Genomic DNA, 24,490 nt, shown 5'->3' with positions numbered 1-24,490 from the left:
CAGCAGCAGCTCAGGATATGGCCTGGTCCCGGATATGGAATCCTTGGGATCATCTCGTCGCTGGTCTTGGATCCAATCAGTGACTCCGCATAATCTGAGGACCTCAGGATGAGTATCCCCAGGTGAAAATAGAGAATAAAGAGAATAATTAGCGTAGCTGCTGTTCATCGTGTATATAAGCAAGATGCAGAAGCCAGTGTGGAACCCGCTAGGTGATGCATTGAGTGTATGCTTTACTAAACAGATAGGTCTTTAATCTAGTTTTGAACTGGGAGAGTGTGTCTGAGCCTCGGACGTTATCAGGAAGGCTATTCCAGAGTGTAGGAGCCATGAAAGAGAAGGCTCGACTTCCTTTACTTGATTTTGCTATTCTAGGTACTACCAGAAGCCCTGAGTTTTGAGATCTTAAAGAGCGAGTTGGATTGTAGCGAGACAGAAGGTTGGTTAGATAAACAGGAGCTAGATTATTTAGAGCTTTATAGGTGAGAAGTAATGTTTTAAATTCAATACGAAACTTAACAGGCAGCCAGTGTAAGGAGGATAAAATTGGGGTGATATGATCATATTTTCTAGACCTGGTCAGAACTCTGGCTGCTGCATTTTGTACTAATTGAAGTTTGTTAATAGAGAATGCTGGGCAGCCAGCAAATAGAGCATTACAGTAATCCAGCCTCAAAGTCATAAAAGTATGGACTAGCTTTTCTGCATCTGAGATGGATAGCATATTTCGGATAGCATAGTGGAATTGGCTCTATCTCTGTCTCTCCACTCTAGCTGGTGTGTGGTGAGCGAACTGGCGCTATTGTCCTGCGGCTGCTGTTGCATCAGCCAAGTGAAAGCTGCACACTGGTGGTGGTGTGGAGAGAGCCCCCCAATAAATGTGCAATATAAATACACATTACACATTAAATACAACCAGATCTAATCAAATCACTGATTTGCTGATCTTCTGCATCCCTATACTTCTAAAAGTGTAAGGTCTTGTAGTCTATTGATAATTCCTTATTCAAAACAAAGCACAGGGGAGAGAGCCTTGCTCATTTGTTATCCTTAGCTTTTAACAAGTAATGATGTGTTTCGTATTTGTTTTCATTTGTCTGCCCATGCTATATTGAGCAGCCTAATGTTATTTCTGTTTATGGATATTTTATTGGTGTTATTAAAACACCTCACCTTATTTAAAAGTGTCTTAAAATGAATTAAACTTATACTGAACTACAATGGGAACACTGTTACTCCTGCAGTTCTACACAAGCCACCTGCTTCAAGAAAATTAAATTGCATTTTTAACAATCATATCTAACGTTTTAGGTTTGTGCCTGTATGTTTAATGTAGAATCAATTTATAAAGTCACAATATTATTTTTTTACTTTATATTTTGAAATTACAAATACAATTACAATTACCTACAATACTCAAGATAATGTATGTTGCTTCTTTCTTTTGTGTCGATCATGGTTAAAGGGCAGTTGTTGCCTCTAATTTGAAATGATTTTTCAATGAAGTCGGAATCAGCAATGGAAAATCTTCATCAGTGCATCTCTAATTTTATGTTTAGTTTTAAGTGCAAAGTACATAAACCTCACTGTAGGTCTAAAGTGTATTTAATGTATTTATAGCTTTGTTTCCATTAAACTTTTTATGCACATTATGGAATATTGTATATAAAATGCTTAATGAAAACACCAACATGTATTTTTAAAATGTGCCTAAAAACAAATACACACAACTAAATAGGATAAACCTTTTATTCTTTAAGAATAAATCTGCATAAACTGCAAAGCACATTCACCAAATACAGTCCAACATGTGCATCAAATAAGTCATGTGAATTTGGTTCAACAAATTATGTGATAACAAAAATGGGTGTAAGGACACAGCATTAATGGACAAACCAATGGACCGATCACATTGCACAACATCTGAAATGTTGTTTTAGTCATCCCTTAACGAAGTTTGTCATCAAAATGGTTTACCTCCCAGAATTGTCTTGAGTGGTTGCACTCCCAAAGAGTGATCTCATGCCTCAAAAAGTCACTGTGCGTTTATTGCATTTAGTTTTCGATAAGTAATCTATTATATAAGAAAAAAACCACAGTGTCTACTTCTACCGCAGAATATTTCGTTCTTCATTTTGATATTTGGTGTCAGTTGATCAGATAGTAATGATTTTGTTCTCTCAGTGGATGGAAATGGTGCTTTAATTGTAAATGTTTTATGCAATATTCCAGATATGCACTTGTGTGGAAACAAGGCTTGTGTCTTTAAAGTAAATTTCTGATTATGATCTTATGCATATATCATTACCTCAGCCATGAATGGAGATGTCTCAATTGTTGGCTCTTAAATTTGTCATTCTCCAGCCCCTGAGGGAATGCAACCATGTGCTTGACACATTTGGGCTGGCTGAGAAACAGCTGTTTGCTTGATAACCAAGTCTTTAGTCAGGTCTCATCTGCAATATCATGTCTCTCATGTTTAAATGATGAGGTTTTCAACATGAAAAGTTTAGATTTGATCTGAACTCCTCGTTGTTTCTCATTGGTCAGGGCAGGATAGTTGTTGATGGATGGAAAGATCAGTTGAAAGATCATTATAGATGATGGGTGCACAGATGCTTAAACTCAGGTGGGTGAGGTCTAAATATATTTCTCTAAGATTAAGAATTTTGGATTTATAGTTATATTAAGCGTGTTTGACAACAATGACTTTTAAATTCATATTTTTCCGTAATTAATTCCTTCCTTTAAATTCTATAACTTAAATTCCTTGATCCAAAACAACCAGAATCAAAATGAATCTTTAGGTCTGAGTCAAAGGAGATCTGAAAAGATCAAATAAAATCGTAAAGGAAAAATCGTGGTTTGGAATTACATTAAGTATGGGGACGTGCGAGAGATCATCAACAGCCTGAGGTATCAAGACATTTGTGCTGCCCATTACATTACAAACCACAGGACAGGGCAAATTCTTCAGCAGGATAGCGCTCCTTCTCATAATTCAGCCTCCACATCAAAGTTACAGAAAGCAAAGAAGGTCAAGGTGCTCCAGGACTGGCCTGCCTAGTCACCAGGTATGATCATTATTAAGCATGTTTGGGACGAAGGAGGAGGCATTGAAGATGAATCCGAAGAATCTTAATGAACTCTGAAAGTCCTGCAAGAATGCTTTCTTTGCCATTCCAGATGACTTTATTAGTAATTTATTAGTCATTGCAGAGATGTATGGATGCAGTCATCCAAGTTCATGGGAGTCATACACAATATTAATTCTTTTTCCACTGCACCATGACTTTATATTATATACTGTGCATTATTTCTGTTAAGGGACAAAACTTTTGTCTAAGCAAAATCAGAAGTTACTGTCCCAATTTTATAATTAAAAATAAAGGCATTAACATTATTTTGGTAAAATCTAGAGACATTTGCCTTTCATATAAGCAACTTCTGAAACCAAATGATCTACTAGAAGTCAAGTTATGAGTTATTGTTTCTAAAACTTGGATAGGCAACAAAACTTTTGTCAGGTACTGTATATTAACTATATACGTTTCAAAAATCAGACATCCAATTTTGTTGTCTGAATTAAATTTAAAAAGAATTGACTCAAAAGCATTTTAAATGCAAGTAAAGTGCCTGCTTTAATGTACTGCTTTAAATAACTTTGTTTTTACAAAATAAAATGTCAGAATATGGGTTAAATATTGCTCTGTATATTTTGTCAAAATTAAACAATATACTTATTCTGACATGTATTTGTAACATCAACATGGCTTAAGTTACAGCTCTAAAGTTTCTTAAATTATTATTATTATTTAGCAGAGAAACAGTAAATTGTTTCTCTTAAAGTCTCACTTGTGTGTTCAAACTTCGATTGAAGAGTTTTTTTTTCTTCTGTTGAACAAAAAAGAAAATAGTTTGAAGAATGCCTTTGACTTCCATATATTCCAGGTCAATGGGTGCCTGCTTCCAGAACTCTTCAAAATATATTTTTTTTGTGTTCAAAAGAAGAACGATACTCATTCATTCATTTTCCTTCGGCTTATCCCTTGTTTATCAAGGGTCGCCACAGTGGAATGAAGTTGTTTTAAGCAGTTTCAGCCACAACCCAGTACTGGAAAACAACTATAGAGACAGACACAGACACAGACACAGACACAGACACACACAGACACACACAGATACACACACACACACACACACACACACACACACACACACACACACACACACACACACACACACACACACACACACACACACACAGGACAATTAAGTGAATCCAATTCACTTATAGCGCATGTCTTTGGATTGTGGGGGAAACTGAAGACCCAGAGGAAACCCAAACACTGCAAAAAACGATTTTCTTACTTGGTTTTTTTTTTGTTTCTAGTCTTAATGCCAAATACTTAAATCTTAATTTCTAGGCCAGAAAATCACATCGTATTGTTTTAAGAAATAATACGCCAAAATTAAGTGAGTTTTTCCTTAAAACAAGCAAAATATTCTGCCAGTGGTGTAAGCTAAATAATCTTATGTCAAAAGGAAAAACAAGATTACTTTGCTCACCCCATTGGCAGAACATTTTGCTTGTTTTAAGAAAAAATTCACTTAATTTTGGCATATTATTTCTGAAAACAAGAAAATATGTTTCGCTTGCCTAGAAAATGCTTCTTGATATAAGAATTTTCAGATATTTGGACTAAAAACAAGACAAAAAATCTAAGTAAGAAAAACATTTTTTTTTTCAGTGCACGAACACATGGAGAACATGCAAACTCCACACAGAAATGCAACTGACCCATGCAGCTGGCACTCAAACCAGCAACCTTCTTGCTGTGAGGCGACAGTGCTAACCACTGAGCCAGCGTGCCGCCATAACAGACACTTAAATACACACTCAAATACAGAATTTTATAGACAGAATTTTTGTTCTTGTGTGAACTATGTGAAGGAAATTTGATTATTTGGTTTTATCTGGGTTTCTGTCTTCCCCAGTAACAACAATTGCTTGACTGGTTGTTTTTTTCTGATGGTTAGTGTTTTCAATTAAACATTTCAACAGAAGCTTTAGCACTCTAAGATCTCTCGTTAGGTCTGTTTTAAAAGGTTTCCATTGCAATAAATCATGAAAATGAACGAGAGCATATATAAACCCTCCTGTTGTGCTCTAAAGCCATCAAAAAGACATCGTAAAACATACTGCACGCTTCCCATTACAACACAGTGACACATCTGCTCAACAGCGCTTTTGGTTTCCTTTCTTGTTTTTTCACAGAATTCAGAAAACAAAGCCCTGAGGTGCAGACTTGTTATTGTCAGCTGGTTGCTGCTATAATGAGGACAGTAGAAGTTAGCAGGAGGCAGAGTGATGAGGATGTGTGGTCATGCATTTAATGAGAGCCATCCCAGTGCCTCCACCCTGCTGAGAAGAGCCCAGTTTACACAAACCAACAAAGTCAAGGCTAGCATTAGCCGCTTGGCTTATTAGAACAGACAGCTAGGATCAATAGCAAACATTTGTCAGAGCCGCCTAACTGGGATCCGATTTTATACACCCTGGGTAATTGAATCCACAATTCATTTGACCTAGGCAGTGTCAAGCCTTGGTGCCACCTGGCATTAAAATGTGTTTTCAGCGATCAGATCACAAAGCGTCACCTGAGATACATGACCCTTTCCATCTGCTATTAACATGCTTTGCAATGAGTCTTTTGTAATCACTTGTGTGTGGGCTGTTCAATTACAAAAGTTTTGGCATTGATTATGATTCCTAGATCTAGAATTGATGGATTTGACTCAGAGAATCGATTCCTCACTGCTGTTGTTATTCTTTGTCAGTTCAATGGCAGCCTTTCAGCACTATTCAAGAGAAAAATAATGTTGAATTTTATTTAAAACTAAAACAATACCTCATGCATCTGTTTTCAGGAATATATTTATTTTAAGTTTTACTTGTTACACATTTCATGTACATACTATAGTAAATATAATTAATTATGCATTATTTCATGCAAAGAACTCTGAACCTAATCCACATTCTAACCCTAACCATATGGTAAGTACGTGTAATTAATTAATAATAATCAGAATTTAATAGCTACGATGTAACAAGGACACCTTAAAATAAAGTGTAACCTTGCTTTCTTTTATGCATTGTATCTCAAAGCTTCTGTTGTTGATTATAATTTAGTTTCACCACATAATACTAAAGCATGCTATGTATGAGGGTTAACAAATGTGTGCATTGGGTGCAAGAATTATGCTTAAATTAATAGCTAATAATCAGCAATGCATGTTTACGTACACTCACCGGCCACTTTATTAGGTACACCTTAGTAGTGTACTAGTTCCTCTTTTGCCTTCAGAACTACCTTAGTCCTTCATGGCATAAATTCAACAAGGTACCGGAAATATTCCTCAGAGATTTTGGACCATATTGACATGATAGCATCACACAGTTGCTGCAGATTTTTCAGCTGCACATCCATGATGAGAATCTCCTGGTCTGTCGCATCCCAAAGGTGCTCTATTGGATTGAGATCTGGTGACTGTGGAGGCCATTTGGACATGGTCAGCATCAATATTCAGGTAGGCTGTGGTGTTGAAACGATACTCAGTTGGTACTAATGGGCCCAAAGTGTGCCAAGTAAATATCCGTCACACCATTTCACCACCATAACCAGCCTGAACCGTTGATACAGGATGTAGGCAGGATGGATCCACGCTTTTATGTTGTTGACACCAAACTCTGACTCTACCATTTGAATGAAGCAGCAGAAATCAAGACTAGAGGTTTGGTCTTCTGCTGCTGTGGCCCATCTGCTTCTAGGTTGGACATGTTGTGCAATCAGAGATGCTATTCTGTATACCTCGGTTGTAAAGAGTTGTTATTTGAGTTATTGTTGTCTATCAGCTGGAATCAGTCTGGCCATTCCCCTTTGACCTCTGGTTTCAACAAGGCATCGTTGCGCCCACAAAACGGCAGCTCACTGAAGCTATCAATTCTGGCATTAGTGTATTTGTGTGAATTCAAGAGTGTATGGGTGTTTCCCAGTATTCGTTTGTGCATGGAAGGGCATCTACTGCATAAAACATATGCTGGATAAGTTGGCGGTTCATTCCATGTGGCGAACCCTAATGAATAAAGGGACTGAGCCAAAAAGAAAATGAATGAATGAATGAATGAATGCTGCCATGTGATTAGAAATTTGCATTAACGAACAGTTGGACGGGTCTACCTAATAAAGTGGCTAGTGAGTGTATTTGGATATTATAGCATGACATACTATAACCAGTTGGTGTGCAAATGAATGTATACAGTTGTTTAAACCAGTTCATTAAAGCAAACCATCCAAATCTGAGCATAGTTAGCAAGAAAGAGTCAAATTAATACTTAATTAGTTACAAATTAATAATTAATACTTTTTTTAACTGAAAAGAAGAGTCAATTAACATTATGGAATCGATTCTGAAATTTAGAATTTAATCTTGATTCTCAACCCCTCGGAATCAATTCCCAGCCTTACTTGTGTAAACATGTCCTCAAGACCCTCCATATAATGTAAACTTTGTAAATTGAAAAAAAAAGCTGACAAAGAATAAAAATGACTTCAGTGACAACTTAAACAACAAAACTAAAGTAAGCAGCAACCTCTTAACCTAGCCTAGTCCTTCCTTTCTTCCATTGCCCTTTGTCTTTGTCTTACAGTATACCAAAGCTCTTCACTTAGACTCGGCCAGAGAAAGTGACATAAGGATGAGGAGAGAATAAAATGACAAAGGGTAGAGAGGAAAAACATAATCTTGGTCCTGTTCCCTGAAAACACTTCTGCTCAAGTCCTAAACCAGCTGAGAATCCCTCAGTCATGATGTCTAGTGCTGGATGCCACTCGGCGGATAGCCTTGTACTCCCACATCTCCTTATAGCTGGAACTATGGGTGGCGAACAGAGAGCCTCCTGATCCATTCGAATTCCCAAAGTAACTAGTAGATGTAGTAGATGTGGAGTAAGGCTCTCCACATCCCTACATCTTCTTGGTTTTCAACAATAAGAGTTTGTAAGAAAAGGTCTTTAAAGAGGCACATTTATGAACTTTTTAAATACTGACATGTAACTTTAATATACACAACTTAATGTAGAAGTCATGACCATTGCTTTCTATGGAGGGTCACATTGGTTTCCATCCAAAATATCTTAATTTTTGTTCCAACGATGAACGAGGGTTTGGAACTACATGACAGTGAGTACTAATTAACAACAGAACTAAATTGGGGGTCGGGTGAACTATCCCTTTCATGACAAAATAAACAAACAAAATGGCTAACAAAACAGTGACATGTAGCAGGATTTGTCTTCTCTCCTCTTATTTTGCCATTTCTCTTTCTTTTATCCTACCCGAGCTCCCCCATGGGACATGAAAGCAGTGTGGCGTACAGGTGATGCTCATTACCACTCCTGGGGCTTGAAGCAATGAAACCCACTTACCACAGTCGCATTCGATGTCACTATTGCAGAAGCAGGTGGTGCGATATATAAGTATTACTGTACAAGCAAATCTATGTTATGTGCAAGCAAGAAAACAAAGAAAAATAACGTCTATATCTGTGATTGTAATAATAATCTATATGTTTGATCCCATTTTATTATCTTTTATTATGGTACTATTCAATAAAGTTATGCAATAGATATTATAATATACTGCACATACAATGATACCATTTTAGTTATATTACAAAAATATTAAGAATTTTAAAAGTAATTAAAAGATGAGACACACATAAAAAACAGAGCAAGCACAACAAATAAAAAATAAAACAACCTCTTGCCTCCCACCCCAGCTATGGGACTAAATCACACTGATAGTACTGTCAACACTGTATGATTAATCGGGCTGCAGTGTCAAGATATAGCAGAAGAGAAGAACACATATTTTCAATGTTATCCAATTTATTTACCAGCAAGAATCATTTTTCCCCTCAGATTTATTTATTGTTGTTTTCCAAATAAGAGTTTCTGTTGATTAAGATTAAGATGATTTTCTTTGCCACAACAAATCTTTACACTTAAAAAAATGCTTTGTTTTTGTTCAAACTTCATATGTGAAATAAGCAGAAACAACACAATTCTTGAGTTCTATAGGGCCAACTTTATTGTTTTATATTCGGTCTAATTAAATTTGTAAAAATTATTAAGTTAACTTAACTTTAAAAAATATTTGTGTGGAATCCAGTATTTCGTACAGTTTGGGACAGCAGTTGTTGTTGAGATTTCTTTAAGAGACATTAATCTTCTCAGAAATTCCAAATATTACAAGATGAGGGTCAGGCTCAAATTTATTGCATAGAAGATCTGTTTTGAAGTACTGAATATTTCAGTCTAGAATGAGATTAATTTAAGAAAAGGCATCTTAATGTTTAGTGTAAACAGGAGTTGAGATACTAAAGTAGTTGTCTGGTGGTGCTTTAGTGGGCTGAAATGAACTATACGAACAGACGAGGGAATGACTCAAGGCTGACTGCACACCAATTGATGAGATCAAGAGTGTCCCGGGTCAATTAGCACCTTGCTGCTCTATTTCAAAGTGAAAATTTACTCCAGTGAATGAGAACACAGCTGCAACTGGAATATCAATGGATCAGACACAAGGTCTGCTTGACTCAGTGCACGCAGCTTTGATAGTGTTTGCATTGTGACTGGATCAGTTATTCTGAGCTTATAAAGGAACAGTGCAACCTGAAAAGTTGTGTTTATTTATTTTCTTGTTGAAAACCTGTATGACTGACTTTCTGATCCTTAACACAACAGGAAAAGTTCAAATGGCTGATTTCTGTACAATGAAGATCCATGTGAGATTAAGTTTTTTATACTACTGTCATACCAGATGCTTGATTCTGATTGGTTGAGGAATATTCAAAGGCATAAGCACACAGCTAAAACATTTTCTTGACTAGGCATGGGACGATAACCATGTTCAAGGTGTTTAGGTGTGAAACCATAGTATAAGAAGAATAATTGACTCTGTCTGTTAGTGAAGCCCATTATCAGTTATTACAAAATGTCTTGAGGACTTACATAACATTAGCATGAGTTTGAAACAAATTGAGTTTTCATTATTGTGTAAATTACTCCCTTAAAATACAATGATTTATCTTTTTGCCTTTTGGATTCCCAAATGTAACCCTGGACCACAAACCAGTCTTATGTTATACTGGTACATTTTTAGCAATAGCCAAAAATACATTGTATAGGTCAAAACTATAGATTTTTCTTTCATGCCAAAAAGCATTACAATATTAAGGAAAGACCATATTCTATATGAATATATTTTATACTTATTCTACTGTAAGTACATCAAAACCCAATTTTGATTAGTAATGAGCATTTCAAATTCTCTGAACCCTGAGAATCCAGGATTTCAAAAAATGGTATCTAAGCCAAATATTGTCATAGCCTAACAAACTTTCAGTTCAAGTTTATTTGTATAGCGCTTTCACATTAATTATTTTTTCAAAGCAGCTTTAGAAAAGGTGCACATTATTGCATTACAATCAAAATCAGAAAAGTTAATGTTATTAGTTACTACACTACAAGTTACTAATAATGAATTGAATTCATTAACTAACAACTAATTACTTATAACTTTATCAGTTAAAGTTATTAAATAGAAACATAGTTAACCTGGAATTATGTAGTATACAGCTATTGTCTATGTGTACATGTTCAATGAGGTGTATTGTGTATTAGGTGTACACTACCTGACAAAGGTTTGGTGCCTATCCAAGTTTTAGGAACAACAAATCATAACTTCACTTTTAGTTGATTATTTGGTATCAGAAGTGGCTTATACAAAAGGCAAAGGCCTCTAGATTACACTTATTTTACCAGAATAAAATATGATCATGCCTTGATTTTTAATTATTTATTTAGGACAGTAAGTTCTGAATTTGCTTAAACAAAAGTCTTGTCACTTAACAGAAATAATGTACAGTATATAATATAAAGTCATGGTGCAGTGGAAAAAGAAATAATATTGTGTATGACTCCCATGAGCTTGAAGGACTGCATCCATACATCTCTGCAATGACTCAAATAACTCCCAGAGTTCCTCAAGATTCTGTGGATTCATCTTCATACCCCCTCCTTCATCTTACCATAGACATGCTCAATACAGTTCATGTCTGGTGACTGGACTGGTCAATCCTGGAGCCCCTTAACCTTCTGTTCTTTCAGGAACTTTGATGTGGATGCTGCAGTATAAGACAGTGCCTATCCTGCTGAAGAATTTGCTCTCTCCTTTAGTTTGTAATGTAATGGGCAGCACAAATGTCTTAATACCTCAGGCTGTTGATATTGCCATCAACTCTACAGATCTCTTGCATGCCCCCATACTGAATGTAACCATGATTTTTTCTTCACCAAACTTGACTGATTTCTGTGAGGGTCCATGTGGGTTCCAATAGTTCTTCTGCAGTAGTTGTGTTGATTGGGATGCAGTTCAACAGATGATTCATCTGAAAAAAAATATCTTCTGACACTTTTCCAAATGATCAACTAGAAGTCAAGTTATTATTTATTACTTTTACAACCTGAATCATTGACAAGACTTAATAATAACAGGTAGAGTATGTGTTGTCCAAACCACACATCAATGGAATTTTAATTTGTTCAGCTTTCAGTTGATGTTTAAATCTCAGTTTCAAAAAGCCTGACATTTATGACTGGCTTTGTGTTCCAGGGTCACAAATGTCTTTGTCCTACAGGCATCTTAGCTACTACAAATGGTTTAAAGTGGTTTACAGTGGCTTTTATGGAGATCTACTGTTTTGGGTCAGATAATCTCTCTGCTTGATAATGGATTGAAGTAGTCTGGGTGAGAATTATTCCTCTGGTGCCTTTTCACAGCTCATACGGCTGGACATTCGTCTGCTACACAACAATCAATACAGACCTTTATCCACCCACCCGAAATCATTTAGAGGCTACAGTGGGACATATCAGGCTTTGAGAAATGAAAGCAGAGCTCCATAATCTTGTTCCTGCAGCTCTGATGGGAATTGTTTGGGCTCTGACATCGCTTAGTTTGATAATCGATGGCGAGCTCAGTTTTTCTGTCAACACTGGGATGAAGCGGGCAGCTTGCGAAACCACATCTCTCATATATTATCTGACCTCTCTTATTTTCTTCCAGAGCCGAAAGCATGCAAACAAAGTTCGTCTGTATTACATGTTACACCCAGTGGATGGTGGATGTCCTGCAAAGAAGCTTCGAACGGACAATGTAAGTGGAAACAAGTATGCCTTTGTTTTATAAAGTAACACTTTCAGTCACAATTCACGGTGTTAACCATCCCTTCACTGACACTACAATCTTGTAAAACTAATAATTCGCTGTTTATTAATTGTTAGTAAGGTAGAAGTTGGGTTTTTTGGGGTAGGATTAAGGAAGCAGAATATGATTATAGTTTATATATATAATTACTAATGAACAGTTAATATCTTAATCCAACTAATATTGAGGGTCAACACGTTGAGATTGTAAACAGTTTTAAGTACTTATGGATTATTTTAGATGGCAGTTTCAATTTTTTTCGCAGACTATGTTTATAAGAAGGCAACACAGAGACTCTTTCTTTTAAGGAAATTTAATAGTTTTAATGTTAGTAAGGGTATTCTGAGGAAGGTTTATAGTCTGCCTGAAAGAATTATTTCCTATAATATTTCTTGCTGGTACATAAATCTTGGAGCTAGAAGCAAGTATAAACTTGCAAATATTATTAACACAGCTAGTAAGATCATATTGGATCCCCAGAAGCAGCTTGTGAAACTGTATATAAACCAGACCAGACGGAAAGCCTCACTGATAGATCAGGACTCCACACATCCTCTTTATTATGAATTTGAAAAGCTTCCTTCTGGTAGACGATACAGAGTACCTCACAGCAAAAACAAATATTTTTAAGAAATCTTTAATATCGTCTGCTAATAAATGACTATGAAGTAGTTTGTATGTTATTTCGTGGTTATATAGCCAAGGTTGTGTGTTGGTAATCTGTGGTGTAGGAAGTTCTGTGTTTGTGCTCTGTGTTTATGTTTTTGTATTTGTGATGTTTGGGAGGCCAAAAACGACATGTGTGGATATTAAAGATTTCTAATACTAATTGTAATTCTAATTCTAATTTGCTCCCACTTTATATTAAGTGGCCTTAACTAATATGTACTTACACAGGAATTAATAGTTTGTTACAATGTACTTATTGTGTAAATACATGTATTTATTATGTACTTATGCTTGATTAAATACCTGTATGTAATTACATCTGTAATTAACTTCTGTAATTACATTTGTAAATACATTGCTGACCATTCCCTACACCTTAACCCACCCTTAAACCTACCCACACCACCAAACCTCTCTAACCCAACCCCTATCCCAACTCAAGAGCCCCACAAGTGTTCTGAAATACTTTATGAACAAAGTAAGTACATTGTATTTATTTTTTGATGTAAGTACATAGTAGTTAAGGACACTTAATATAAAGTGGTAATTGTGAGCTACATTTGTGAACTAAACTTTTACCTTTTATTATTTATTTTAAGGAAATAATAATAATAATAATAATAATAATAATAATAATAATAATAATAATAAATAAATAAATTAGTTAATTAATTAATTAATTAATAATTATAAAAATAAATAAATAAATAAATAAATAAATAAATAAATAAATAAATAAATAAATAAATAAATAAATAAATAAATAAATAAATAAATAACAATGATAATAATAATAATAAAAGTTATAAAATATTCCCAGAGATGGGTTGCGGCTGGAAGGGCATCTGCTGCGTAAAAACGTGCTGGATAAGTTGGTGGTTCATTCCGCTGTGGCGACCCCGGATTGGTGAAGGGACTAAGCCAACAAGAAAATGAATGAATGAATGAATTATAAGATAAAATAACACTGGAACTTAAATGAACATTGACTGGTCAACAGCTGACTATGTTGCGTATGTCTTTTTACGAATATGCCTTTTAATGCCGCAATCATAGATCATTTGTTGTGTTGATTTGAAGCCTCTTTCCTTCTTAAAAATTGAAGCTGGCAGTTTCATTACTCTGTTGAGGAAGCCAGATGTAGCCACCCCAGGAAAACGGTTTTATGTCTACCACATATTGATTGACATGGATGACCTGCTTGTCTGAGCTTATTACTTCTGTTCAGGCCCTCATCACCCACGTTTCAGGCCATCGGTGGGATGTAGTGAAGTGGATCTTAAGAAAGAGACGATGTGTTTTGTAGCAGCTTTCAAATGACAAATCACTTCATGTCATGTGTTTCTTGTAAATATCTGTCAACTGGACGCAAGTTAAGGTCTGGAAGTTTTATGATTGTAGTGTACACTTTAAAATTGACATTTTTGGCACATATTTAGTATGTTTTTGTGAAAGGGAATCTTAAAATTCATCATAAAAAAGGAACAAATCTGTGACAAGCTTCCATTAAAGAGCATTTTAGGCTTTTTTTGTGGGCTGTTTTTAATGTAACTGTAAACATTGTTCATATTTTATAAACTATTTATTTAACATTAAATAAATGCAATCTAAAATTTTATATGTAATGCCTTATATAAATAAAGAATATATATAAGGATATTTGAGTAAAATTACAAGAGTTTGAGTATAATATAATATGTATTTAGTGTTTTAATGTAAAGTGATGTAATCTCTTTAATGTAATTAATTTTATTTACAATATAGATTGTAATTTAATACATTTTGATAATTTAAACAAAATAAAGTCAGATTGAAACTTTGATATAATTTCATAAAGATTAAATGAGAATCACAAAACTATTCATTATATTATATTATATTATATTATATTATATTATATTATATTATATTATATTATATTATATTATATTATTTCTTGCATCCAGTTTAAATGCATTTTTACATAAATAATTATTGATCTATTATTATATAAAAATGAAATCTCAATGAAAGTATTTAAGTGATATATTATTATAAATGTTTAATATCATGGAACACTTGAAGCATAATATAATATATGTAAAAAAAATCTAAACAGCATTTAAGTCAGTCAAATTTAATAAATGACTGAATATTCTCACATCACTGTCATACAATCATTTATGAGTGAAAACTGACAACCATTAGGAAGCAAAGCCTTGTCGATTCACCAAGTAGGACATTTTCCTGGATTAACATCTATGTTGATCCTGGAACAACATTCCAATCAGCCAATCATAATTAAGGGATATGTTTACAGTTTATGTTAAATTAAGGCTTACAGTTAGGTTTATGCACTTCTACATGATTGTTATTTAACTATTTCCCCTCTGATTTTGGGAATACTTGACAGTTTTAATTGGGTTTGGCTAGGGAATAGGTATGGATTACGTTTTCCAACAAAAATGATGTTCCAGGATCAATATAGATGTTAATCCAGGATCTCATTGCACTTGGCAAGATCATACTGTGCACTTGGACTGTTCATAAACTTAAACCTTATTTTAAAGAAGCAGTCAAGAAATGCAATTAAAAATATTTTAGTCCAAAAATGGAATATTCCAGGCACTTTGAGGGAATGCTGTAAGCTGTTCCGCAAGGAAGTAGAGGTGTTGTAGGTTGCAGATAACACTACAATGTTTTTTTTTTTTTTTCAGATTAATACCATCACTGTTTGCAGCTGCTTCCCCCTAGTTCTTCCGCATTTCTATGTATTTTGATAGATCCTGTGCCACTGTGTGTGTTAGTCTAAAGCCCTATTCTCAATTTTTTTTAATATAAGTGTTGACCTTTTTGCAATATAAACAGCTTTCAAACTTTATTACAACAAATACTTTAATTCAGACAAAAAAAACAAAAAACCCTATTAAACTAACCTGACACAGACACGCATATAAAGCTTGTAAAAGATTTTAGTACTGAGTTTCTAGTTTATTTCACTCTAACTTGCACTGTAAACTTGTGTCAGTTTAAGACTCCAGGTTGGTAAAATCCTGGCTAAATTAAAAAATTCCTCTGTAATGAAGAGAGACGCTTCTCTCCTGTGTTGATGTGATGATTGTTTGCACCCAAGGTCAATGTCTACACACATTCATGGTTTGGCTGGTGACGTCTGTCCCTCGGGAGAGTAAATAAAGACATTATGGTGTGTCAGGAGAGGAATAACAAGAAGCAGGAGTGGACACAGATCGATCTACCACAGTATTTCTCATGTGAAGGAAAGACAAACAGATGGTTTTTAGAACAATTAAAGGGGATATATTGTTTCCTTTTTTCATAACAAGTCAAATAAAACTGGCATCCCAGAATGTGTCTGTGAAAACATGACATTTTTCAATCTGTCAAAAAAATGATGTTTGATTTTTGTTCAGAGTACCTATTTAAAATAGGCTGAAACACCACAATTCTTGAGGTTATTTGAGGACAGCTTAACTGTTTTATGTTCAATCTACTTAAATTTGTATTTTTTAATAAACGAGTGTGTGGAACCCAGCATTTTTTATAGCAAACGAGAGGTAAAAAATCCTGGGATTTCCACAGAATTGATTTGAGTTGGCACAACATGAAAATCAAGTTAGCTTATTAGTTTTAAAAATTTAAGCGAATGGAACATACTGTAAAACAAATAAGTTGTTCTCCAAAAAATAAGTATAAACGAACAGCAAGCATCATTTTTTTCAGTGAAGTTATGTGGTTTTCCTTTTGGTTGGTAGACACACCAGGGACCTGACTATAGCACTTAAACACAGAAGACGCCAGGGCCCGTATTCACAAAATATGTTATTTCATGACTAAGAGTTCTCCTAAAAAGCAGTAAACGTACTGTGGCATGTTTTCTTTCCGAAGCAGATTGCCAGCAGCTGCCATTTTATGATAGTTTGTAGTTGGATCGTATGGACTTTGGAGTCCTCTTTACAACTTAAAATGTTTCATTGATTAGGAGCTAGATTTAAAACTAAAACACTGTCAAATACTTTGACAATAATAATACACTACCTGACAAAAGTCTTGTCATCAATCCCAGTTGTAAGAGCAACAAATAATAACTTAACTTCTAGTTGATCATTTGGTAAAGTGGCAGAAGGTAGATTTTTCTGATGAATCATCTGTTGAACTGCATCCCATTCATCATCACAACTACTGCAGAACACCTATTGAAACTCGCATGGACACAAGATTCTCACAGAAATCAGTCAAGTTTGGTAAAGGACAAAGATGGTTTGAGGTTGCATTCAGTATGGGAGCGTGGAAGAGATCTGTAGAGTGGATGGCGACATCAACAGCCTGAGGTATCAAGACATTTGTGCTGCCCATTGCATGATAAAACACAGGAGAGGGGAAATTCTTCAGCAGGATAGGCATCTTCTCATACCTCAGTCTCAAAGTTCGTGAAAGCAAAGGTCAAGGTGCTCCAGGATTGGCCAGCCCAGTCACCAGACATGAACATTGAGCATGTCTGGGGTAAGATGAAGGAGGAGACATTGAAGATGAATCTTGAAGAACTCCAACCGTCGTAACCTCCAAGGAGTCATACGCAATATTAATTATTTTCCTACTGCACCAGACTTTATATTCTACACTGTACATTATTTCTGTTAAGTGACAAGACATTTGTCTAAGCAAAGTCAGAGCTTACTGTCCCAATTAAATACTTTATTCTTGTAAAAAAAAACATAATCTAGAGGCCTTTGACTTTCATAACTTCTGATACCAAATGATCAACCAGAAGTCAAATTATTATTTGTTGTACCTAAAACTTGGATAGACAGCAAGACTTTTGTCAGGTAGTGTAGTTAGTTAGCTATAGGACTGACACATCTGTTGTTTTTAAGATTTTCCTCTAAATAAGCCTTAAGAAGCAGAGTTTCATGATAATCTCATTGAAAACTCACAAAGTCAACCAGGGTCTCGTATTTCTTTGCTATGCTACATTTAGAATGAAAAAAAAAAAGATTTCTTGCTAAAAAAAAAAAAAAAGGCAGATCATAGATTGTTTTAGGATAGTAAATTGTTTCAGATTTTTTTTCACTACGAACTGTTGTAGAGCAAAGTTGAATTCTTGACAGTAAACATGACAATTATTTCTTAAAAGACTATAAAGACCAAATGGTTAACCTGCTATTACATGTAGTTCTGCATGTTTATTGCATGGCATTGACTTTGCAGTGGCCCTTAGGATATTGACCATTGATTTATTCATCAATCTGAAGAGCTGATGTACATGTAAATGGTGAATGAAGCAAAAGCTCAGCGCTAATGCTGAAGAGTAGCTAACTAAACCTATCACAACATTAGCAGTTTCCAGTAACAAGATACATCTCTCAACAAACAGCAGTAACACAATGCCAGTAATTAAATGCTATTATCTAAATCATGTTTTCCTCCTGTTCATTCAAGTGAGACGGTCCATTGGGATGTAATTAAAATAAATACATAACATAATAAAGTCAATGTGAAGCAAATAGTTTTTTTTGTTTTGCTGTACTATATTTCAACAAGTATATTTGTGTAAGTATATGCACAATTTTAAACACAAGTTTTGAGAATATATAAGTTATCTATGTAGTGTAAGCATATAATGTAACTATTCATATGTACTGTACATGCACATGATTAAAGATATACTATGTACTGTTTTTAAATCAATTTCATATGCTTTCAGCTCATTTCTAAAATAAATAAAATGTATATACAATAAAAGTATAAGGTGGGTATCTTTTTTTTTTTTTTTTTTTACAAACATGGGTGTCAACCCCCAACAACCCTTTCCCTCCTAAAATAAAAAAAAAAACTTCATAATCAATTAAAAATCATTTGATGTGATTAAAAAAAGGAGTTAATAAAAGGAACACATTGCTGCCCCAAAATACAAATGCAAATAATTTATAAACAACAAAACACAGTACAAGTCTCTAAAACAGGGTATTTGTTACCCTGATGAAGGCAAGTATAGAATAGCCAAGTTAATAAAAGCTTTTTGAATTTTTTTACTTACTTTTCGACTTAAACTTATGATTTCATTGTTTATCTTTATAAATCCCTTACCCAAAGAGCACAGACACATTACCCATGAAGCCCTTTTGGTTTGATTTTGGATTTAATTATTTATACTTTCTTCCTACTATTTGAACCAACTAGATATTTTTTTAATAATTAAAATATATAAAATTTATCATAAAGTACTCATTTAATTATGTATGGGTAAAAGTAAGTGGTTACATTTTATTAGTTACAGTAAATGACAATGGAACATTATTATAGATAGGCTGAGGAGCTCTGTCACCCTGGAGGATGTGTCTGGGGATAGGGAAATCTGGAGTTCTCTCCTAACACAGCTGCCCCCGTGACCCGGACCCTTATAGGGTAAGGAGCTCTGTCACCCCGGAGAAGCCCTGTCACCCTGGAGGAGCTCGTAGTAGAGCCGCTGCTCCACCACATCAAGAGAAATCAGCTGAGGTGGCTTGGGCATCTGTTTTGGATGCCTTCTGGACACCTACCTAGGGAGGTGTTCTAGGCATGTCCCACCGGGAGCCGGTCTTGGGTAAGACTAAGGACATGCTGAAGGGACTATGTCTCTTGGCTGGCCTAGGAACGCCTCAGGATCCCCTCAGATGAGCTGGAGGAAGTGTATGTGGTTTTTTTCTAAGAAGGACCCATGACCTGGCCCCAGAAAAGCAGATGGAAATGAATGAATAAATGAATGAATGAATGAATGCTTTATATGTATATAAAATATCTTTTGTAAATATAATTTGATTTAAAAATAAAACAAAAGCTTTTCGTTGAGTGTTATTACCTTTTAGTGTAGTCAACTACTTGATCAAAGATTATTTTAGTTGCACTTCAAACAACAATTAGCTTTTAGCTTGGCAAGCTAAAGTTTAGAAGTAACTTCTCTAACAAGTTCAGTCAATATGAGAAACTCGGCGCGGTTGCATCAGCGGCAGAGAGCAGCATATAAACGCTCCACTGTTTTTAGAAGTTTGTAATTTACGTCTGAACAGCGCGACCCACATCTGCCAGTTTGACAGCCAAATTTCATATCTTCCTCTTAACACATGTGCTTCATAAATCATCCTGTTCTCCTGCATTATGAGCTGAAGATGATAAATGGTAGCGGTTAGAGGATATCAGAGTATGTGTCTGTCTCTGTGTGTCGCTCCAGGGCAGTGCGGATGGAGACGTGGACAAGAACAAGTGCTGCACGCTCTGCAATATGTCTTTCACTTCAGCGGTGGTGGCCCAGTCACATTACCAGGGCAAGATCCATGCCAAGAGACTCAGGCTCCTGCTGGGGGAACCGGCTGCCATCATGTCTAAAGGTAACATCACATCCACACTGCTTATATGAAGGCAGGACTGGCTGATGCTAATGCAAATGATAATTTTTCCAATCCAGTTATGGATTTACTGTAGTACATATGAAGCTTATATGAGTATAGTAGTAATGCTATGATTATACACAGAGTAGATTATAATTACAGTAATGGATAGACAGTTTAAATAAAGGAGTAATGGTGTATAATTACAGTGACTGTTATATACACGTAGTAATGGTGTAAAACTACAGTGACTGTTATATACACGTAGTAATGGTGTAAAACTACAGTGACTGTTATATACACGTAGTAATGGTGTAAAACTACAGTGACTGTTATATATACACGCAGTAATGGTGTATAATTACAGTGACTGCTATAGATATACACAAATGAGTATTGGAGTATAATGTTTGTTAATGCACAAAGGAACAATGAGTACAAATACAGTAAAGGTTTTGGATATACATAAAGGTGTAATGGTGTATAATTATAGTAATTGATATGGAGATAAGCAAAAGAGTAATGCATTATATTTTAAGTAATTGTTATGAATACATATGGAGTAATGTAGTATAATTACAGTAATTGTTATGAATAATCATGGAGTAATGTAGTAAAATTACAGTAATTATTATAAATATTTATGGTGTAATGTAGTATAATTACAGTAATGGTTATGAATATATATGAAGTAATGCAGTATAATCACAGTAATGGTTGTGAATGTATATGGAGCAATGTAGTAAAATTACAGTAATTGTTATGAATATTCATGGAGTAATGTAGTATAATTACAGTAATTGTTATGAATATTCATGGAGTAATGTAGTATAATTACAGTAATTGTTATGAATATTCATAGAGCAATGGAATATAATTACAGTAATGGTTATATATATATATATATATATATATATATATATATATATATATATATATATATATATATATATATATATATATATATATGTATATATGAAGTAATGCAGTATAATCCCAGTGAATGTATATGGAGTAATGAAGTGTAATTACAGTAATTGTTATGAATAATCATGAAGTAATGTAGTATAATAACAGTAACGTATGAATGTAAGAGTAATATTCATATATGGAGTAAAATTACAGTAATTGTTATGAATATTTATGGAGTAATGGAGTATTTTTACAGTAATTGTTAGCAATATATTCATGCAATTAAGTAGTATAATTACAGTAATTGTTATGAATGCATGGAGTAATGAGTATAATTGCAGTAATTGTTATGAATATTTGTAGATTAATGAGTAAAATTACAGTTATTTTTATGAACAGTCATGGGCTAGTTAGTATAATTATAGTAATTGTTATGATTATACATGGAGTAATAAAATTACAGTAATTGTTATGAATAATCATGGAGTAATGTAGTATAATTAAAGTTACAGTTATTAAACTATAGCATTTGTATTTTTCTTCTTTTATTAATTTTATTGAAGACAATTTCTCATATATGGTTGTGAAATAGTGAGTATATATCTGTTAGTGATTTGGCATATAGAATATCATGACAAATATTGATGTCAAACCATGTGAATTATTTTGTGCAATTTTTTTTTCTGAATGAAAGCCAGACTGTTCCTGGATCAGAAAATATACTTTAGCGCGTTTTAAACGCATGCAGTGTCCTAGGCAAGCAGCCTTCAGAAAAATGACCTGTTCAACAATGAATGGACTCTGAATATAATATAATGAGGCAATTTATTCTTGAGAATGACTTCATTATTATTAATGCTCAAGTTATGAGCTATTATTGATGTCTGATGAGATATTATATGATATATGACTACTGCTCATAAAGTTAGGGGCTTTTTAAAAAAATCATGGGTACTTAACATGCCACACAATGCATAAAATCTTCTAAGAAGACAAAAGAATACACAAACAACTGCATAGAAACCCACAGTAAACCACTGGACTTAGTATTCAGATCACAGGAAAAACCATGCATATTCTCTCTAGGGTGAATTGTTTTTAAGGATTGTATTATGGAACTTGTTTTGTATTCAACAGAAAAATATATATACTCATAAAGGTTTATGACCACTAAAGGATGAGTAAATAGTGACCAAATATTAATTTTCGGGTGAACCATCCCTTTAAAAGCATTTCAGGTGGGGAACATAATTCATGTCTACTTTCATAAGATGATAAAAATCAATATGATTATGTTTCATTAGCATTAGAAAATCCTATTACAGTTAGAGCTACAGTAAATCTAAGGTAAAAGTTGGTAGTTTGTTGAATGTAAAGCCATTTAACTTAACAAACATTAAATAAACACATTTCATAGAGAAATGAACCAGAGAAGATGATAATTAGCACACAGACCAATGGTAGTTTGAAGCTTTAATTCTCTCATTCCTAAAGCAATCTCCAATCCAACCTAATTTTGGTCTTATTTTGTTCAAAATGATGCCACATCTGCTTATGTCTTGAAGTAAAGTATAGATTGTTTTCATGATGCATAGTCATCAGCCACATTAAAAAGCAAAACATAAATAATGCCACTGAAGGGAAAAAACAAACATATTTTGTTGCTGTGAAAAATCTTTTTTTGGGCTGCACTAATTAGTTAGCCAGAAAAAAACCCAAAAAACATTGAGTACTATTGACTGCCTAAATTATTACAAATCAACCAGAAGAGTGAAAAAAAAGAACAAAAGGTGTTTGTGGTTGATGTCTGAAGAACAAACATGGTTGTTGTGTGTGGTTGGCCAAACTATACCTGGATTTCCATGGCTAGAATCCTGAAAACATTGATGCTTGTTCTCATTTTTACTCAAGTGAGTGAAATATTAGGCTACTATCTGTATTATTACTGCTCATATGCATCTTTTATCAGCCGTTTAATTCAGTTAGTCAAAATATTGTAAATTTTACTGCTAACTAAGTCCTTCTCTATATGATTTACCAGCTTCCACACATTTTTTCCATGTTTAGACAGTGTAAAAGCAGAACACCAGTTTACCAGTATGACCATGCATACAGGTAACTGACCGAATCTTGACCTAAGTGTAAATACTTTAATAAGGCAGGGTCTTCAACAACAACAACAACCACAAAATGATTAGCTTCTTTGAGGTATATCTGTGCTATATTCTGTATACCATATACATACTGCATACTGTTTTTATTCAGTCAAATGTGCATGCATTTGGAACATTAGAGGTCTGTGTTCGCAATACTTCCACTCGTGGCTTGCTTTATGGTAAGAGCAGGGTCTTTAGCAGGAACAAAACATCACTTAGCATGCATAATTACGCATGGCCAAGACACCAGAGGGTGCGAAATGACCCAAAAAAGCAAAAAAAGCAAAATACCATCATAAATACATAGAAATTAGGAGTGTATATTAGGTTTGTAAAGCTACAAGTCATTTCTTTAATATTTTTCTTGTGAATGGTTGACAGTCTTTAAACACCCTGATAGCAACCGTAATTAAGCAGTCAATCAATTATATGCATCGTCTGGGGAATGCTGAGGCTATAAAATGTTCCAGTCCAGTAGTTTTTGTCATCCTACAGAATGTATCGGTATACCTCCACAATGTCTGTACACAAAGGCTGTAGTTATGCTTGTGGGTTTTTGTTTTAAAATGGTATTTTAGAATGAAAATGCACCTTGTCCCAACTGGTGTTTTAAAATGTGTTCAATAAAATGATCTCTATCCACACTGCACAGCCTAAAACACATGATATGTGACTATGCACACACATTGGAAATGCACATTTTACTGGCATCAACACTTGCAGTCTAATGGCTGCATAACGGTGATATGATCAGGGCTTGACGAATCAGGGAATGATAGAAGTAATTCCAGCATTATGGATGTGACATTTACAGTTAAAACTATATTTTCCACAACAACTAACCACAGAGTTATGAAAAATATACATAAACATGTGTTATGGATGTGACCAAAAAAGTCTGTGAGTTTACAACATACTTTGTAGAAATTCTGGTAATTAAACTGCACAACCCCAAAGAAATAATGCTTATCAAAAGCAGAGAGTTGATTCACTATAAAATAAAAACCATTGATTTGATTTTATTTAACCATTGATTTCATTATTGATGTGACTTCTCTTT

The 24,490-nt window shown here is 34.4% G+C and overlaps 1 protein-coding gene across 5 annotated transcripts in view; it reads left to right on the top strand.

The window, feature by feature from the left end:
• Positions 1 to 24,490, top strand: part of zmat4b (zinc finger, matrin-type 4b) — a 71,222-nt gene that overhangs the window by 15,122 nt on the left and 31,610 nt on the right. For all 5 annotated transcript variants that reach the window (XR_012386214.1, XR_012386213.1, XR_012386215.1 and 2 more), the window contains exons 3-4: positions 12,192 to 12,281; positions 20,206 to 20,362. Coding sequence is in view for 2 of the 5 variants with exons in the window: in XM_017358028.4 (XP_017213517.3) it covers positions 12,192 to 12,281; positions 20,206 to 20,362 (247 nt within the window). In the remaining 3 variants the exon portion in view is untranslated. The remainder of the gene's footprint in view (positions 1 to 12,191; positions 12,282 to 20,205; positions 20,363 to 24,490) is intronic.

This window comes from Danio rerio, chromosome 10 (assembly GCF_049306965.1).
Source record: "Danio rerio strain Tuebingen ecotype United States chromosome 10, GRCz12tu, whole genome shotgun sequence".
Classification (NCBI taxonomy): domain Eukaryota; kingdom Metazoa; phylum Chordata; class Actinopteri; order Cypriniformes; family Danionidae; genus Danio; species Danio rerio.
Note: the sequence above shows the minus strand (reverse complement) of the source record. Positions and strands in the feature narration are given on the sequence as shown.